Below are 19,492 nucleotides of genomic sequence, written 5' to 3' on the forward strand. Positions count from 1 at the left end.
CATATTTTCTGCTATAAAATGGCACCATTATCATTTAAATTGTAAATAAATGGGTAGAGGCATAGTCTGGGGCACTAAAAAAATTACTGCATACTTCTTTTTACTTAAAATATAAGAAATGTTAGTAAAAAACACTGCCAAATTTGACCTCTAAAAAAATTACATTTTTTAAAACACTGTCAAAGTCACATAAAACAAGTAAAACTTCCAACCTATAAATTTTCTGAAATTTTAAGAGTTTTTCTTTCCATTGCCTTTAAAGATCAAAAATTGGTTGAAAAATGGAATTTTGGCGATTTTTTAAATCGAAGCCCGTCTAAAGGCGGGGTTGGGCTGTAGAGGGTTAACTTTTAATATTCACGACGCTGAGAAACCATGCGCTTCCGTCATATTTCATAACCATAGAGGTATAGCAAAATAATGGAGCCGCTTGGTACCAAAGGAAACGGAACAACTAAATAGTCAAAACACGAACCCCTTCTAGTACTTCCTTCGAGCGCGCATCCCCTGTTGAAGGTTTGATCTGTCAAACCAACGGTACAACATCTCGCGAATCATCGTCGAACACGTAGCCGAGCCAGACCAAAACAAACTCGTCGTGAAATTCACCAGCCAAATAGTGAAATCAGTCCGCAATAAAGTGATGATTTTCGTTTAAATTGTGTAGAATTAGTGCAACCGAGATAGTTCTGCCTCGCCCGGTACCGGCTACCATCGATTCCAACTGTTAGGACATTCGCTTGCGCGTTAAACCACCGCCATGTCATCGGACATCCAAACATGGTATAAACAGGTCCCGATTTTCACGCGGATGTGGCTGACCGGAACGGTCGGAATAAGCCTACTGGCCCGCTTCGGCATTCTTCCCCCGCAGTATCTGATCCTGCAGTCGGTGCCGCTGTTCCAGAAGTTGCAGGTAGTTTCGCGTTGGGTTTTTTTCTGTGTTGCTATTGTTTTGTTTATACTAAACTCTTCAACAGCTATGGCGACCAATGACGGCAGTATTCTTCTATCCGCTCAATCCGGCCACCGGATTTCACTTTATGCTGAATTGCTTCTTCCTGTACAACTACTCGAAGCAGCTGGAGACGGACCACTTCAAGCAGAAACCGGGGGATTACTTCTATCTTCTGTTCTTCAACTGGATTCTGTGTCTGTTGATCGGGCTGCTGATGGATTTGCCGGTAAGATTTTACGAGGAAACTCGATTCCAGATCTAACTGTTAACTTTTCCTCGCAGCTCCTCATGGACCCGATGGTGCTGTCCGTGCTGTACGTCTGGTGTAAGCTAAACAAGGACGTGATCGTCAACTTCTGGTTCGGAACGCGCTTCAAGGCCATGTACCTACCGTGGGTGCTGCTCGGCATGAACTTGATCCTTTCGTCGGGGTACTTTATTCCAAAACATCACCCCGAAGCTCAAATTCTAACAAGTTTCAATTTTGCAGAAGCATTTTCTCGATCGTTGGCATCCTGGTCGGTCACGCGTACTACTTCCTCAAGTTCATCTACCCACAGGAGCTGGGCGGTCCGAGTTTACTAGAGACCCCTGCCATCATGTAAGATCTCCCTCCCCTATCTACAATTCATTTTAATAATCTAAATTTGACTCATTCAGCAAACGCTACATCCCGGACGTGAGCGGCGGAGTGCACGGATTCGGCGTTCCTCCGGTGGGCCAACGCGTGGTCAACCCCCAACAGCAGCAGCAGCAACAACAGCAGGGTGGGTTCGGCTTCCGGCACCAGTGGGGCCGAGGACACGTTCTGGGCCGGGACTAAGGTAAGCAAGAACTTGTGATGGACGTCTAGCAAAAGTGAGATCTTGTAGCTTTTTACTCATCGTCTACCGAAAAGAATGGATGTGTTTCCGTAACTGTATGAGTGTTAGGAAGTAGACTAAACCGTGCATTTTTTCGCGCTCGGATATTGTGAATTTAGTATCGCTCGAGTCCGGAGGAATTTGAACGAATTAAACAAATATATTGTGAAGGATACGCAGAAGGTACAACGTTTTCAATAAATATCACGGCCGTAAAATTATTTGATATCGCACAGCAGCGCCACTCCGCGTAGAATCCAATGGTCCGGTGATTTCAGCGTGTGCAACCACAGCGGAGTGATGTAGTTCAAATCGGTTCGGTTGGACTTTTTGTAGACGGGACACTGGTAAAAAAATTACTTTATTTTTAGTAAACCAACAACCACTTTATAACTCCCCGCTTACCTCATACAACTTGGAATCCTTGGCCGCCGTCGAATTGATCGCGTAAATGTGAACCACCGGCATCGCCGTGTACAGCACCTTGTTGATCGCCTCCTGCAGCCGGTTGTTCCTCCGATCCCAGCCCGCACCATCCAAATACAATCCGTACACAAAAACGCCCTCCGGCGGCGGTTGCTTGCACTCCTCGGTCAACATTTTGGTCACGTCGTTATGAAGCGTAACCACGTCCAGCGCCCAGCCCTTGTGCGCCCGGGCCACCTCCTGTCTCATAGCTGTTAGGAATCCCTGCGGGTTGAAGAATCCCGTCATCCAGAACATGTTGGGGCGACCCTTGAAGCACCACGTGTAAAACTGTTGGTTGCGCTCTATGAGTTCTGTAAACCAGAAGCCAAGCGACGATGACGCCCAGCTCCCTCGTTTCCAAACTTCCGGCACCCGAGCATCGTAGATATTGTCCAGGGCGTCGCGAAGCTGCTCGTTCATGATGATGATACCGTCGATGGCTAGGAGGAGGTCCTTCAGCGTCGTTCGCACCAGTAGAATAATCTGCAATATAATTCGAGGTATTGGTTGAATCGTCCACAAATTTGTCATGCTCACCTTTTGAATTCGATCAATTTCCTGGCGCAAAAAGATGTTCATCGACCCGAGGTGACCCATAATCTTGAGTCGTTCCTTCACGGCAAACGGATCGTACGGTGCAGGTACCTTGGACAACATGTCGTGCACCAGCCGAGCTACGGTAGCTTCTCGTGTTTCACCTCCGCCTCCGGCAGACTCTGTAATAAATTAAGATCTTGAGATTAAGCTCGTCATAACGACTATTTCGGTTATACCTTTTGGTTGGATCGACACGATCGTGTCCAAAATCTCCTTCGTCGTATTGCTCTGATACGTAATATCCGCGTTGGCGTGCAGTCCGTAAACCTGCGGCGGATCAACCAGCGGCATGTGCTCGATCGCCTCCATATACTCCTCGATCGACTTAAACTTCATGATCCGGTAGTCTCCGTGGAAGTTGAACTCGTCCAAAAACATTGCGTCCGAAAACCAAACCTTCGCAAACGTGTTCAACAGCCGCTTGTCATAGTCGTCCGTAACTCTTCCACCGTACTGAACCTCACCCAGCATGTACCGCACCGTCTTCCAGCTGATACCTCGCTTCGGATCCAGATCGTCCAAGTGGTTCTGCACAAACATGCAGCTTGCCAGCCAATCCGCAGAATTAAACTCGTACGGGATGTTCCACCCCAGCGGGCCAAATTTCCGCCTCTCCTGCACAACCGTATGCAAAAACGAAATCGCAAAAATCAACGGCACGTAAAACACCGACTCGCTGTATTCGAACATCTCAATCGTCATCGATCCGTAAGTTCGCTTCAGCCCCGCTTTCACCCCCGACGGAGGTTCGTTCGTAAATTTGATCGACATCTGCAGAAACGTAATTGGGAACTGCGGATGTGGCTCCGTCGTAACCCAAACCCGAAAGTCATTGTGAAACCCGGTCCCAACCTTTTCCAACTCCATGATCTGCACCATAAGCTCCGCCACATACTCTAGCCCCAAGTGACAGTTCTGCAGCAAAACCCACGATCCCTCCTCCAACGAGGCCGATATCAACTTCCTCGCGTGCACCTCCTGACCCTGGCCCATCGAAATCGACCGGCACTTGATGGCGTTCTTCTTAGCCAGCGCTTCGATACTCGGCGTCGGATCCGAACCCATCGACAGGAAGCAAACCAGCGGAGTCAACGGGCGACTCTCCTCCAGCATAACGTCGTAATTCACTATAACCGGATCGGCGAATCGCTGGCCCAGCGACATTGCCAGATACTTTCTGCTCTGCGACAGCGTCCGATCTGGACACCAAGCTCGTATCAGCAGCAACTTCCGGAACGCATCCATCCCTTGATACCCGTCGGGAATCACATCCTCCTCCGGCGCTTCCTTCGAAAACCAACTCTTCCAACCCTTCTCGTTGAACTCAATGTGCTGGGGAATCTCGTAAAACTGATGCAACGAGGACAGCTGAATGATGTTCAACCATGCAATGTCCGCAATCCACTTGAACGGCTTCGGCGGACACGTGTTAATATCCAACGCAGCTCCTCCCTTGATGAACGTCTGAAACTCCTGGTGCGTGATCGTCTTCTTGTCCAAATCAATGTTCAGCGCCATCAACAGCACAAACAGATACTTGTGCACCTCGTACAGTCCCCGACAAATGTACTGGAAGATATCATGGGTCAGGTATTCAATGATATTGTTAATCCGCCGTGACGTCACAATGTGCTTGTCCGAACGTGCCATCGAGATGTCGAATCGCTCCAAAAACTGCACCAGCGAAGTCTGGTACATGTTGTTCACCATCGACATGCTGCAAATCAAAAAGTACAACACACTTCCCCTCGTCGCCACCGGCCGGTACTCCTCTCGAGCCCTATTGATCTTTATCTCCGTCTCCCGAGCAATCTTCAGCTTTTCCCGAACCTCAATCGACGTTGTCTTGCTGGTATTTAACACTATAATCACCGTAACATCGTCCACCAAGCTACCCTGCGTCGTCGACAGCTTGTGCAGCAGATTCGCTTCCAGTTCCTGCATCTTTCTCCGGTTAGACGTCACATCCTTGATGAGATTCGTCCGCTCCGATTCCAGTTCCCGCTTTTCGGTCAAGATCACCCGACCCAGCAGCTGATCCTCCAGTCCCTTGATCGTGACGGTAAAGTCGATGATTGACGTGCGAGCAGAAATCTCCGGAGTGTACAACGGATTTGGCAATTTTGTCGTGATGTACAGCCGGAAGTCCGAGTGCACGTCCACCTCCTTGTCACCAACTTTCACCTTGTACGTGTTACCCATTTTAATGAAATTCTTTTCCAGCACATTGTCCAAGATGGGATCCAGCTCTTCACCAACGTCCTCGATCATCAGCGGAATACCTTGCGAAACGCAGTCCTCAATATGATTCCTAAAGAAGCGATGCTCCAACGAAGTCACGATCAACCCATTCTCTTTCTCCTTCTGTTTGATCCATATTTTCCCCTGCGATTGCGGGTCGATAAGCAGCGGATACCTTGCGGCCTTCGTCACGATGATACCATTCTGTATCGACAACTCATCGTTCGGTAATCCCTGCAAATTCCACTCTCCAACAGTCGCGTCGTCCGTCAAATTCTCCATGATGCTAATGTTCAGCGATACCGGAATCTTCCGATTCTGCAGCTCTTGCTGCCAAGCCTTCTGCAGCATCGTCCGATACTCCTGGTTGAACGGTCCCGTGTACGAGAGGAACCCAGTCAAGATAAGCACATCCCCCACAAGCCTGTCGGTTTCACTCTTGAACTGCGACAACTGATCCGTCCAGCGAACCCGCTCGTCCGCCAACCCATTGATCAGCGCAGAAGCAGCGTCCATCTTGTCCTGGCACGCCTTTGCGTCATCCAGCACGGCTTGCTTCTTCGACATGGCGTCGTCAAACTCTTGCTGAACCTGGGCCAGCTCCTTCTCCTTTGCCATCAACTGTTGTTCGGCTTCCTCCCGTTGAACCGATGCAATGTCGAGTTTCTTCTGCTGTCGCGCCAAGTTTGCCTTCAACGGCAGAACGTCCTTATTCACATCGTAAAACTGTGCCATGGCCTTTGTCCACTGCAGCAAACCGGCCACGTTACCGCAAGCAGCTTTGGCGGCTTCAAACGTGTACAGCGGATACTTGAAGTAGGGTATCATCAAATCTACCGTCTCAGCGTTGATCAAATCTGCCTGGTATCGAACAATCTTGTTCAGGAATCCCGTATCGGCCATCACTTTAAGTGACGCCTCCCAGGATGCCATCAAAAACTGCCGCTCCGGATCTGGCTTGACGGCATTCATTCGTCTTCGGAACAAAATCAACACCACGTCCATAATCAGCGTAATCAAGTACGGAGGTTTGCCCAGCTTTCGCACCGTGGCAATATCCGCCGGGGTTACCGTCTTCAAAGCAGCTTCAGCCGCCTCTAGTGCAGGGCGTGCAGCTTCCAGCTTCTCTTCGGCCACCGCCGTTTCAGCCGCGATCTGCTCTACCAGGATGTCCGCCTTGTTCTTCACGACCATAACCTCGGCCTTGACAACTTCCGCGTCCTGCTGCGATTGGGTCACCGATGCGAGCACGATTTCCGCCGCTTGAGTTGCCACGATAATGTCCTTTTCCTTCTCCTCGAGCTCAACGCGCAGCACATCCACCGAAGCGGCCGCTTCGATTAGCTTTACCAAACCGGTTTGCATCCGGCTAGCCATCACGGCAATGTTGTCGTGCTTTTCCTGGTAGATAACCTTGTATCCCTCGAGAAAGGACAGGAAGGACTTCGGGGTAACGTGCGCCTGCCGTCGGAAGCGTTCATAGTAGTCGACACAAATTTCTGCCACCTTGTCCTGCACGAACGCCATGATCTCGATCAGGTTTTGCTTGACCTCGGGCTTGCACACGATGCTGTAGTCCTTGAGGAAGTGATTAGACACGGCAATCAGAGCGTCCTCAGGCCAGCGCTGGAACCAGTCGATCGTACAACCGGAGATTAGTCCGGGGAACTTGAGCGACCGGTTTCGGAACTTCTCTCCGACAGGTGAGAAGCACAACACAATGTGCAAGTTGGCCTTCGCTCGCGATATGAAGAAGTCGTACAGGTTATCTTGTGTTGGTATTCGCTTCGGGTCAACCTTCTTCATGATCGGTATCAGCTCGTTCATGATTTGGTCTGAAAGTAGAAACTTACAGTACACGACTTACCCCCTTCAAAAACTTAACTCACCTAGATCATCCTTTGGGAACAGATTTGCAATCTCTCCAGAACTCAACACATTGTTGATAAACTCCAGAAAACCTTCGTCCTTGATGTCGTTATCGGTGAAAATAAACGAAATACCTTGTCCTTCCAAGCCCGCAACCCGGTACAGATACCGCAGATCGTCCATCAAGTTGTTGATATTGTACGACCTTGTCAGCGTGATCTGGTAGTACTTGTAACCGGCGATAAACGACGCCAGCTTCGTCAAACTCTGCTTTCCAGAACCCCCAACGCCCACCAGCAACGCGTTCCCGCCAGGCGTCCGAATAATCCTCGAGATGATCATCAAGTGAATCAACGCATCCCGGAAGAACACCATATCCATCGAGGCACCCCGTACCTGCTCGTTGAACTGTTCCATGAACATCCGCACCCGCGCGGTCGTCTCCTCAAAGCTGGGAATCTCTTCGTACAGTTTGGGCGGCTCCAGGCTAACGTCCTCGCCCTCCTCCCCGGTCGGATCCGGCGCATCTCGCAAAAAGTCCACAAAGAACGTTTCCTGCTCGTCGTACAGCTCGTACTCGGCCGGCTCCAGCTCCGACTCGGCAAGTTCGCGCATCTTTGCCACGAACCAGTTACGATCGTCAAAGTTGGTGCAACGATCGGCGATTACGCGGGTGCACTCGTGGCGCCACAGCTGTCAATTACGAGGGTAGTTAGATGATGCGACCGAGTGTGCAAAAACGCAGAACTTACGTTGATGACCGTCTTGATCGTTTCGCACTCTTCGGACTTGATCGTCAGCATACCCTGCCATATTCTGGACAAATCTCGCAAGTTGAATACGTAATGGAACTTGGCCGGCGTCGGCAGCATCTTGGTCTTGGTAGCTTGCCACAGTTTCCGAGTCAGCGCGACCAGCTTTGGGATGAACGCCACGACCGTCGCATTGAAGCGTGACTCACAGAAGTAACCCTCACCGAGCACGCCGAAGATCTTGTCCATCGAGGTGTTGCTCGGAATAGCACAGTTGAACACGCAAAACTGTCGCTTGAGCCGAGGAGGAATGTCGTTACGACCTCCACCGGGGTGAATCATCGCCGCAAGCAGTTGAATGTCCAGGATGTTCAGGAAGTCACCGGGCTTGTCGAGCGAGTAGAATCCGACGTTCTCCATGAGCTGTCGGACTATTTCGTTGGTGACCTGATCGCCCCACTCGTTGACCACGGGCATGTTGATGTCGTCGATGAAGATGGACATTTTACGATTCTGAGGTGGTCCGTAGTTCGTTCCTACTCGCTTCTCAACGTACGACTCTATGATTCGCTGGAACATGTTCGGAGTGGTGGCTGACGAGAAGTTGAAACTCTTGGACAGATGATACTCCGGGTTGTAGTTCAGCATGTAGCCCTTGATCATGACCGTTTTTCCGGTGCCTTGCTCACCAATCAACAGGACCGCTTTGCTCTGCTTTGCTATGAGGTCGATTAGGTACGCTGTACGGACATTGTCCACGTTCGGGACCAGAATCTTGGCATATTCAGGAACGCTGTCACTTGGGTAGATGTACTCCTCGACGCGCTCGTTCCAGTGCTGCCAGTTTCCATCGGCAGACACCACATACTCAAAGATAGTCTCTCCTGGTTGAATCTTGGGCCATCGCATCTTGGACGGATGCTTCGCAATAAACTCGCCCATTTTTTCGCGATCTTCCAACTCTAGAACGGCCCCGAGTGACCACATAACCGCAAACAAGAATATGCGCTCCAAGTGTCTGTCGGAGAACTCGATCGGAGGCGCCTCTTCACTTGGCGGTGCCAACAGTCCTTCCAAGATATCGCAACACTGCCGAATGTAGATCGCTTCCAGAATCTTCATCTTGGCCGCAAGCTTCGTCTGCACAAAGCTGTGTAGATCGTCGTAAATCTTGTGGAAGTACTTCCTCAACGAGTCCGCTACCTCGGACGGCTTTCGTTTCAACCATCCGTCAAGAATCGGCTCCCATTTGAGCACCGACGCACTCATAAAGACCATACCCATCCGACTAACCGTTGCCGGCGAAGCGTTGTCCACGTTGTCCGGTTCAAACACCAGCTTTGCGTTCGGAGCCATCGTAATACGATCACCGTTGGCCAGCGTCAGCGTTTTGTTGTCGTCCAGCACCGAGTTCAAGTTCTCAATCCAAACCGCGTCAACGGGTCCGTCCAGAATCAACCAAACAAAGTCGGTCTTCTTGATTTTGAGCGTCCTCCTCCAAAGCGTCGAAAAGATTCCGTCGGTCCAGTCGTTGGTCGCTACGTCGAGGCGTCCGAACATCTGCGGCGCAGTTATTGCCTTCGGGTTCATACGAATCTCCTTGTGCGGTAGTCCTAGTTCCGTAAAGCTATTTAACAGCGTATGGATGCAGCGCGTCTTCCCGGCCCCCGTCGGTCCCAGGGTCATCAAACCGTGTCGAACCAGCGAGGTTTCGTACAGCTGAATAACCTTCAAGTTCCATTCAGGATGGTTGATAAGTCCGAGCGCCTCTGCGCTGTTCCCGATCGCCCGCTGAAGATCCTTGTACGTCGATGTACTCAGCTTAATACCCGGAAAGAGATCTTCAATGAGCGAAAGAAACAGCGGTTCGTCCTCATCTACCAGCTTGGAAACGTTCATGTCCCGCAACACCCGCATCACGATCGTTTCCTCCGTATCTGTTGGGTTAGCTCGCTTCTGCGCTCCCAGCGTACGCAACACGGACAGAATGTTCCGCAGTCCGAAATCGTAGTGAACCTGCTTCGAAAGCTGCTCCTCGCACAGCTTGTACAGCGTGAAGAACTTGCGGGCCAAGATGACGTTGTCCTTGAAGCCGCAACTGGCCAGCTTTACGCGCATGATGATCTGCCGATCGGGAACCATCATGGCAACAGACCTATTTGGGGTTCATGTTTAGTTTCGAAATTGTTTTAAGATCTTTGTTGCTAACCGGAACATAATCTTCAGATTCTCGGGCAGCTCCTGTCGTCCAGCGTAACCTGGGTTCATCGTGATAAACAGTCCAAACTCTGGATTCAGTGACACGGTGTCGCCATCGCTGAAGATGAACTCGTTCTTTTTCTCTTTTCGAGCCACCAGTACGATGCTGGAACAAAAAAATCCATTGAAACTATCCCCAATATCGACCTCACCTGATGTACTCACTAAATCTGCTGAGCTGCCACCGACAACACCGGAAGTTCAATCCGATTGAATTCGTCAAAACATCCCCATGATCCTGATTGTGCCAGTCCCTTGTAGATTCGTCCTAATCCACGGAAGTCCATTTGATCCGAACAGTTAAAAACGACCACCAACTTGCCCAATGCTCGTCCCATGTCCTTGGTCGTCTCGGTCTTACCCGTTCCAGCAGGACCCGCCGGTGCACCGCCCATGGACATCCCAATCGCTTGTGCCAGCGTAATGTAGCACCGATCCGTCAGCGGAGTAATGGCCAACCGTTCCGTAACTCCCAGGTACTCGTTCTGGTAGATAAAGTCAACGTCCGTTATTTTCACAATCACGTCATCCGTTTCCTCAATGTAGTAGAACCGAGCTTGCTTTTGCCACTCAAAGTCCATCGCCGTCTTGATCTTCAACCGCACCAGGTCGTCGAAAATGTCCCGCTGATGTACGTGAATTGTGACCATGGTTTCGAAGCGAATACGCTGCAACTTGGTCAGGTCCTTGACCGTGAGTTCGATCAAGCTGTTGAGCAGATCCAAGAAACGTTGATTCGTCTTTCGCATAATGTTCTTATCGGTGCGACACTTCCGTAACGCGTACTCCGCCCCAGTTGTCCAGAGAAGCTGCACTCCCACCAAGCCAGCTTGTCCGCAGAATTCTTGGAATCCTGTGATGAAGTCAAAGTCCGCACTGTTCAAGTTTTGCGCCATCGTTGCCAAGATGTCACGAATTGTGTCCTGCATTTCCACCAGCAAACGATTTATCCAGAGTTCAACGCCACCCGTACAGAATACCGGTCTTCCCAGTGGAACCACTTCCCCGTTGTCCGACATCAGCGAGATTATCTTGCCAAAAGTCTTCTCCTCAAACTCAACGCGTGCCACGGCATCGAAGATGCTCAGCAAATGAGCCTGGATCGAGGTTGGGTCCGAACTCTGGCCAAGAATCTCCAGCAGCACCGGATCGGAAATGAAGAAGAACCGCGGAAACAGCAACCGCTTCGACTCCAGATATCCCGTCAACGATTTCTGACACGACTCCAGCTGGTTCAGCAGCGCCGTCAGCGTGTACGCCATCGTATCTTCCCCGGTGCAGCACTCGACGGCGTTCGGATTGTCCCTGGCTCGGAACATGATCCGCACCCACGACTTGTCAATTCCTGCGAACCGCTTGGCGTCCTGCGGCAGCTGTTTGGAAATGTCACCGCCAACGAATACCGCTTCCAAGTAGATCCACAAGTTCTGAACTTGCAGCCACTTTTCCAAGATTTCTCCGGTGTTGCACAGTTTGTGCAGCCAGTTCATGATTTCCTTCTTGAAGTGGGCGTTGAAACGATTGGAAGCTAGCGAACTCACAATCATGGTGCTGTCTTCCAGCAACGAGATGATTTCCAGCGTTTCCGTCGGCTTGATCAACAGTTCACCACGGTTCTTGAAGTTGGCAAACTGCAAGTTCACCGCGGACCATTCCGCAATGACCTGTCGCAGTTTGGAATCGATGTCGTTCTCTTTGACCGCTCCCACGCAGATGTCCTCAATGTCGTCCTTGTGCGCTAGCAGTGGAGCTTCCATCACATTACCCAGCAAGAAAGAGGGGGATTCCACTTCAAACTGGCAACTTAAGAGGTTCTCCAGCTTCTCCCAGTGTCGATCTTTCATTGCCTCGTTGCACATCAGCTCCAGCAGCGGGCAACTGTCGTTGAAGTCGTCGATTTTCTTCTTCAAGTCGATGTACGCCAACCAGTCCTTCATACCTTTGGGCAGCTTACGACAACGATTCTGAAAGTCTGTCAGTTCGGTGTTGATCTTCTCAATGTCCACGTCCATCCATGGCGTCTCGTAGTACTCGTCAATGCTTCTCATCACTTGCAAGTACAGCGAGTACAGCTTGTTCAGCAGGTTCAGCTCCTTTTTGCGCTTGTGCAAGATTGGGTAGTCGTTGACCTTCAGCCCCAGGAAGGCTTCACCGCTGGCAAACATTTCAAACTTACGCCACAACTCGTCGAACCTTGCCTGGAACATCAGCACACGATCGCTGGCTTCCTTCGCAGAAATTCCTTCCTCCATGGGCCCTTTGTCATCAAACTCTTTGTCAAACTCGTCAATCTCTTCGGTAAACTCTGCCACTCCTTCGGCGAGCTCTCGCTGCAGCGGTACTTGCAGTGCGATAATGTCGTTCTCGACCTGTTCCACCTTCTTGGCCATTGTTTTAAACATTTCACGCAATCCGTACACGTGATCCATGTCATCCTTCGTGATTCCCAACTCAAACTCCGACAGTGTACTGTACGTTGCCTCGATGAACCCGAGATCCACATCGATAAAGGTAAAGTTATCCTGAACCTTTTGCAGACATTCCATCGCCATCTTGATATCGTCCAGATCCTTCAGCGTACGGCTCAACACCGCATCGTGTTCCGTAATGAACTTGGTAATCTCCGATATCCGCTGCGTGTAGAACGCCAACAACTTTGTCAGCACCACCTTCACCACACGATCTGATCGTATCGTGATGGGTCCAACCTGCGACAGGAACACCACATCACCCAGGTCAAGCTGAATCTTCTCGAACCGGGCCGGCTTCTCCTCCAGCGGAATCGCAAACAAATCACTCTTCCACATGTACTCGTAGTGGTTGAACACGGTGTGCAGCTCGAGATCAATGTCCGGCTCGACCAGCAGCAATCCTCCGTCAAACTCGTGGATAAAGCGGGATACTTCCTTGTGCTCGGAAATCGTCAGGAACCAGGACCGCTCGTGGCGTACCTCGTCCAGCACCGGACGACGCAGCTTCCGAGCTTCCGTCTTCGCTTGACGACCCCAGGTCGAAACTGCGTAGAAGGTCTCCACTACGTTCATGATGACCCGCTGGAAACTAACCTGGATTTGCTCGAGCGATGGTTGGATGACGCACGCTTCCGGCTCCAACTCCATCTCGGTCAGCAGAAGTGGGTTGATGTCCCGCATAGCTGCGGCTTTGTTGTTTTGGAGGCTTTTGAAGATTAAGCGTTAGTAGCGTTTGTCAACTTCAAGTTACGTAAAACTCACTTGACCAGCTTGATCCGATTTCGCAGCTTCTCCAGCGCAGTCTTCACCATTCTCACGAATACCGCAATGATCCGGTGGTTGAAGTAAGCAAACAACTCCATACAGTCAATGTGAAGCAGCGTGACGTCGTAGTTCAGTCCGGTGTAGTCTTGAAACACTACAATGCAAAGTCAACTATTAGATCTCATGCTTTCCAGAGTAGCACTTCCCACTCTCATACAGGACTTGATGTGCATCTCCACCGACGGATACGCCAGCGCCTTGTAAATCTTGTCGAAGCTAATCCAGTCGTACTTGTCGATCGGCAGTGCCTCCTCCCGGCGCCGATTGTCGTCGTCTATCTGCTCCAGCGGCAGCTGAAACTTGCGATTGCCACGCTCATCAACCTCGGCCACCTCGATATTTTCCACAAACTTGTTGATCAGCTCGATCGTTGCTTTCTCCATCGCTTGCGACTTCTTCTGGAGGAATTTCTCTGAAGGAGGAGCGGGGTTTGGGTTAAATCTACAGAATCAGCGCTGCGTATCGACGCTTACCGATCGTCTGTCTGTACTTGACGTTCATGTCGGTGAATGCTTCCGGAGTGACCGCTTCGCCGGGCAGTGAAAGCAAATCGGTGTTCGCAAACGAGTACAGAACGTCCTCGATGCGCGCCTCACGGATGTCGTTCACCTCTTTGACAAAGTATTCGATGTTGATGATGACCTGCGGGGAAGCTTTGTTCTTTGGAGGTTCTACATTTATGAAGTTTTACTAACCTTTTCAACCTGGTTCAAGTAGTCCTTCAAGTTCAGCGACATCCAGGTTATTGTCGTCAGTCCAGGCAAAAACGCATCTTCCAGCTTGATCAGCATTGTTCTCATCAAGGGCAGGAAGATGGTCGGAATGTCCAACCTTACACGATTGTTCCGCATCAGTAGGTCTTTGACCCGCTCGTAAGCGTTGTAAAGGTTATCCTTCTGAAGCACCAGCAACACGGCAAAGTCTGGTGCTGCCAGTTGCCACTTGAGCATGTTCTCCGTTTCTTTGATCGTTTGTCGGAGAAATGGATGGAAGTTGACCTGTAACCAGTTGGTGTCCAGGTTCTTCCTGTAGATTGGAGCCTCCAGCTTCTCTCTGGCTTGCTCCACGAAGTCCCACCAGGCACGATGGTGCAGCATCTCGTAATGCAACAGAACTTCGCAGAGGTAGTTGTAGTACTTGACGCATAGCTGGGCCTTTCGGTGCTCGATCACGCAACTTCGCGCTTTGATCACCTTGATCGGATCATCCATCTTGCGGAACAGCGATCGCGCCCACATGATCCGTCCAACGGAGTTCGGGACTCCCCAGATAATTGGGGGATTCGCTCGGTTCTCATTGTAATAGTCCTTGATGTCGAAAATGTCTTTTTCCAACAGGACAGCTATGTCCAGGTAGCGTCGGTCCAAGCACAGACAATCCAGGCGGAGTCTTTCAAAGCGGTTCAGCACCAACAGACGACTCTCAATAGTTGGAACTTCGTTGCACATTTCCTTTGCAAATTTCTGCAAGCCAATTTCAGCCGCTTCGACCTCCTTTTTGAACACTTCAAAGTCCACATCAAACTGGTGCTGACGATGAACCAGCGGGTCGTACGGCTTGGCAGCAATCACGTCAAACGCCTTGTTGATGCGGCTGGAGAAGACGTTTGTGCCAGCGATTCCGATGCGATCGATCACCTGGTACTTTAGGAACAGCTCCATGATGTTCTTTATCTTATCCAACCTGGCGTTGAACGTGTCCATCTTTCCAAATATGTACATGTCCGAACATTCCCACGGAGTTTCGTCCGGACTTTCCTCCATATCGTTGACCGCCTTGTAGTAGTAGAACCTGTACGTCATGTCCAGTGCTTTGCAAACCTCGATCTTTTTGATTATGTCCTCTTTGCGCTGCTCGTAAATCGTCATCTTTCGCCGACAAGTCATGTACTGCTGACAGTTCATAATAATCTGGTTGGTAACCTTCGACAGCAGCCCGGTAATTCGCTCTGACGTATTGTAAAACGACGACGTCTTGTACACCTGACGAATGATTGTCAACAAGCTGGCAATGTTCATCGAGACCTCTTCAGGCTCGCACCGGTACAGCGGATCCCAGAATCGCTCGATCGAGCTGATGTACCGTACATTGTCCCGCGACTCGTTCAACTTACGTGTGACTTCCTTGTCCATCTGGTACCACTTCTTCATCAGCTTCGAACGCGACAATTTCAAGCAGTACTGATACCGGAGGAACGGCTGTGACTCGATAAACTCCGCGATCGAGGTGTACTTTGTCAGCATGCTGCGCCAGTACTCCAGCTCATGCAACGGTCCCACGTCGTACGGGTCACGCCGAATCTGGTTACCCTGCGTCAGCGCATACTCGATCTTGCGCATCCAGCGGGCAAAGGCTCGTTCCGCCGCGTAGACCTTCTCGCGATCGCGAACCGTCTCCTCGACCTGCACCTTGGTCAGCAGAAAGCCCTTGTACAACTCGTGATCTACCTCGAACATGATCCGCTCGGAGATGTCCTTCTCGGTACTCTTCAAGAACTTCATGAACGTCTCAACCCCGTGGAAGAAGTAACTCTTCTGCAGATCCGTGCAGTACCCGTAGTCCTTGATGCTGTCCAGCGCCGGTCTCGCGATATTCTCCAACAACCAGGTCAGCGTGTAGATGATCGAGGCACCTTCCGGAATCGCAATCGACACCAGAAAAATGTCCTCTCCCAGCGTCTTCACCTCTACGACCTTCCTGTTGTTATGCCGAAAGGCGGCCACCGAAACGTTCGTGACCTGCTCCTCCGCTCCGTCCGTAACCAGCGTTTGCATCAACTGCTGTCGTTTCTGCTTCGGATTGTACCGCCCCGAGTCCAACCCGGGCGCCCCGTACATCCCATAGTAAATCAGCAATCCCTTACTCCCGTCCGCCTCGAACAGTCGCTCCATCCGCTCAACCGACTCGTCCGTGTCCGCCGTACAATCGATCAGCACCTCCGGCTCCAGATTCAACACGTGCGCGGCCGCTTCCAGCACGAACCGGTGCTTCGGTCCAATCGTGTTCAACCGGCCGGCGCGCGCCTCCTTGGCCCGGTCCAGGTGCTGCTGCAGCTCCTGCTCCTTGGTGATCTTCGGTGGACTGCCGCGGCGGCGCTTCACCAGCTGGGCCACGTCCAGCACGACGGACGTCACTCCGACGACGTTGTAGATTTGGCGCAGGTGCCGGTCCGGGTCGTTTTCGGCCATGGTGATTTGGGGACGGTTAGAGGATTTTCCACTGTCAAGATTGAACTTTTGGACTTTTGTGGGAGAAATTTACTTTTCAATGGTTGCTGAGATGCGTGCAAAAACGTCAGTTAAACATGATCACGTGCTTCAAAGTCATTTACAACCGCGTGGCTCATAGTCACTTCACTAGACCGATTCTTAGCGAAGCTACACCAAAATGTCACATTTTTCAATTTTCAATGTGATTTTTAATATGAAAAAAATCATTTTTATAATGATGCAATTATTGCAATGTGCTTTAAATGCGTTTTCTTACCTTAAAAGTCAAGAATATTTACCAAATGTGGTCTGCAAGCCATTGAACAGGAGAGGAGTTTTTTCTTAAATCTGCTCCTTTCGTTGTCCCGTCACGAAAAGAAATGGCTGGCAAAAACTCAAATTTCAACCAATTCTTTCAGTTCAAGGAGCAAAAGATTCGTTTTTTAATTTGTGATAATGTGTAGAAGAGCAAAAGTTTTTAAAAATCAAACTGGCAAAACTGTAGTGATTTTTGTAGTGTGCCTTTTAAAAGTCCAGTTTTACGATGTTGTCCCGTCACGCTACATTTTTATTTCAGGGGAAGCACAGGTACTATATGGTTCATTCTGCATGATATTTCTTTGTAGGAAAATCAATAATCTTTCCAAATATGTAATAACATGGGGGGGTTTCTTCTTTTATTTTGCCACTACAGCCAAAACGCTGAAAAAAACTAGGATTTTTTTTGAAAAGGAGCCGAAGAATCGGTCACTAACAGAAATTTAGCTTTCAAAGAAAAGTAGAGGAGATTTTATACAAAATCATAGGGGCAGGGGGGGCAGAATGGACCAGGGGGGCAGAATGGGCCACCCTTGGTTTTGGGCTTTAGAATGGATTTAGACCAATTGTAAGGCAAGGGTCTTATAAAGGACGTCAAATAACATCACCATACCGAAAACGACGTTTGAATTCATTGTATTTTTCAAATTATGAGCAGAAATGTAAATTTATTGACAAAACCACGCAAATGTTGTTTATTTCGAGGTTTCTAAATAAGCTTTCTGAAAAGCTGAACTGTTTGAAAAAGTTTGTTCTATGCTTATAATGCTACTAGATGTTACTACCAAGGTATACAAACAACAACGGAACCTTGAAATCATATAGAGGCTTGGTGGTGGAAGTGTTAATCTAAAATCCACTTGGGGGCAGAATGGACCACCCTTATCCTGCCTTATAAGAACAATGAAAAGTTATGAAATTTGGATTAAATGGATTATTTCACTCCTGGTAGCTTCACAAATCACCTTTAATGCAACAATAGTTGATTTTTCAGTTGTTTTGACGATTATTTGTTAAAATAGTGTCTTATTTCAACATATTAACACTATGTTCAAAAAAGTTTGTTTTGGTAAGTGACTATTTTTATAAAAGTGGTCTAACTTCATGGAAACTATGTTAGAAAGGTACCTTAAGTCATTTCTTATCTCCCTTCAACGTTGTATTAGACGAAATGGATCGTTTTCTAAGGTGGCCCATTCTGCCCCGCACCCTGGAAAAGAAGTCGAAAAAAATTTTTTTTTAAAGTGGCTCAAAAATAGTTTTAAGCTAAAAATTTTCATCAATCAAGTATACAACATTGAAGGGAACATCCCAAAGCATAAGCCTACTACACTGAATTCATAAGTTTTCATGTTTTTCTATGGTTTTTGGCGCATTTTACTTAGGCGGGCCATTCTGCCCCTATTGAAGTTTATTGACTTTATGTAATTCGTCTAAAAAAATAATAATAAGTTAAGCATTTAAAAAGTCTAGCACCAACTTTGCAAACTCCGCCGACTTTTCACTGTGCACCCAATGACCTGCTCCTTCGACGACTTTGACCTCCGCTTGCGGAAACAGCTTCTTGATTACCGGGATATCCGAGGGTCTAAAAGAGGAATTTGATTAATACACCTCCTCAAAATATTTTAGTATAAGTCATACTTGATGTAATCAGATCGGCCTCCCGCGATAAATAGTGTCGGCCCATCAAATCTCAACCCGTCCACGTCGGGGAACTGTGCCACTCCCGAGTTGAAGTTGGTCTCCAAAGCGTCCAGATTGATCCGCCACCGAAAGCTTCCATCCTCGTCGGATTTCACTAAATTCGTAATCAAGAAATCTCTCAACGGCTTTTCGGCGATAATTTTCGCCAGCTGCGTATCGGCCGTTTTCCGCGCCTGGTGGATCGTTTCTTCCGGCGCGATTTGAATCTGCTTCATCGACTGCAGGAAGAGCGGGATGTTAGTGTTGCTCGTGCCGAGGCCGGTCGTTGGCGAAATGTCCACGATGACGGCACGGTCGATCAGTTGAGGCTGAACGGATCAAAACTGTATTTAGTTGATAATGTCAAATTTAAAACAGCAAATCTTACGTATTTAAGCGCAAGCAGCATCATGGCTCGGCCGCCCATGCTATGACCGATTACGGAGGCCTTGTCAATTCCAAGCTTTTCGTACAGCGCCACCAAATCCGCGACCATGTGCTCGTACGAGTGGACATCCGAGTGGGGGCTGTCGCCGTGGTTCCGCGCGTCAATCGAGTAGATCTGCAAAAACATAAATCGATAAATAATCAAGTTCAGTGCAACCATCAATATCTTACCTTACGAATGGGTTTGGTTTTCTGGTGAAAGGCCTTGCTCAAGCTGTTCCAGTTGGCTTTTGAACCGAACAAACCGTGGAGGACGAGGACTGGCGGGGTGGAAGAATCCGAGGCCACTTTGTCGTACACCGTGTAGGATAGCTCCACCGGGGCAAGGTATCGCAGGGGGTTAGTAGTGGACATATATCTTACTGAAGAGGTGCAGCATGGGGCGGCAGTAACGGTTTTCAAGATATTTCCGAGCATTTTTAAGCACCTGTTTTAACAGGACCGATCCAGAGATTCGCTTATGTACTATCGATTCAACACAGAATAAAAACAAACAGTTTTATGTAATGCCAACTCTCTTGAAACCTGC

The 19,492-nt window shown here is 49.3% G+C and overlaps 3 protein-coding genes across 3 annotated transcripts; 1 reads left to right on the forward strand and 2 right to left on the reverse strand.

Annotated features, from left to right (window-relative positions):
* Nucleotides 1–554: 554 nt before the first annotated feature.
* Nucleotides 555–2,003, forward strand: LOC120432413 (derlin-1). Its single transcript, XM_039597612.2, has 5 exons — nt 555–916; nt 981–1,184; nt 1,241–1,389; nt 1,449–1,559; nt 1,619–2,003. Exons 1-5 carry the CDS (start codon nt 761–763, stop codon nt 1,779–1,781), a joined length of 783 nt encoding a protein of 260 aa, XP_039453546.1. The 5' UTR covers nt 555–760; the 3' UTR covers nt 1,782–2,003.
* On the reverse strand, nt 1,958–16,550 carry LOC120432414 (dynein axonemal heavy chain 8). Its single transcript, XM_039597613.1, has 12 exons — nt 13,999–16,550; nt 13,777–13,945; nt 13,461–13,715; nt 13,241–13,397; nt 10,173–13,184; nt 9,958–10,113; nt 7,749–9,903; nt 7,017–7,689; nt 3,063–6,962; nt 2,827–3,005; nt 2,227–2,772; nt 1,958–2,165 (listed from the first exon to the last, which is right to left on the reverse strand). The coding sequence occupies exons 1-12, from the start codon at nt 16,489–16,491 to the stop codon at nt 2,040–2,042; spliced, it is 13,821 nt and encodes a 4,606-aa protein (XP_039453547.1). The 5' UTR covers nt 16,492–16,550; the 3' UTR covers nt 1,958–2,039.
* A 773-nt stretch (nt 16,551–17,323) lies between these two features.
* On the reverse strand, nt 17,324–19,492 carry LOC120432412 (protein ABHD11-like). The gene is made up of 4 exons (XM_039597611.2): nt 19,135–19,492; nt 18,905–19,078; nt 18,475–18,845; nt 17,324–18,418 (listed from the first exon to the last, which is right to left on the reverse strand). The coding sequence occupies exons 1-4, from the start codon at nt 19,378–19,380 to the stop codon at nt 18,283–18,285; spliced, it is 927 nt and encodes a 308-aa protein (XP_039453545.1). The 5' UTR covers nt 19,381–19,492; the 3' UTR covers nt 17,324–18,282.

Source organism: Culex pipiens, chromosome 2 (genome assembly GCF_016801865.2).
Source record: "Culex pipiens pallens isolate TS chromosome 2, TS_CPP_V2, whole genome shotgun sequence".
Lineage (NCBI taxonomy): Eukaryota > Metazoa > Arthropoda > Insecta > Diptera > Culicidae > Culex > Culex pipiens.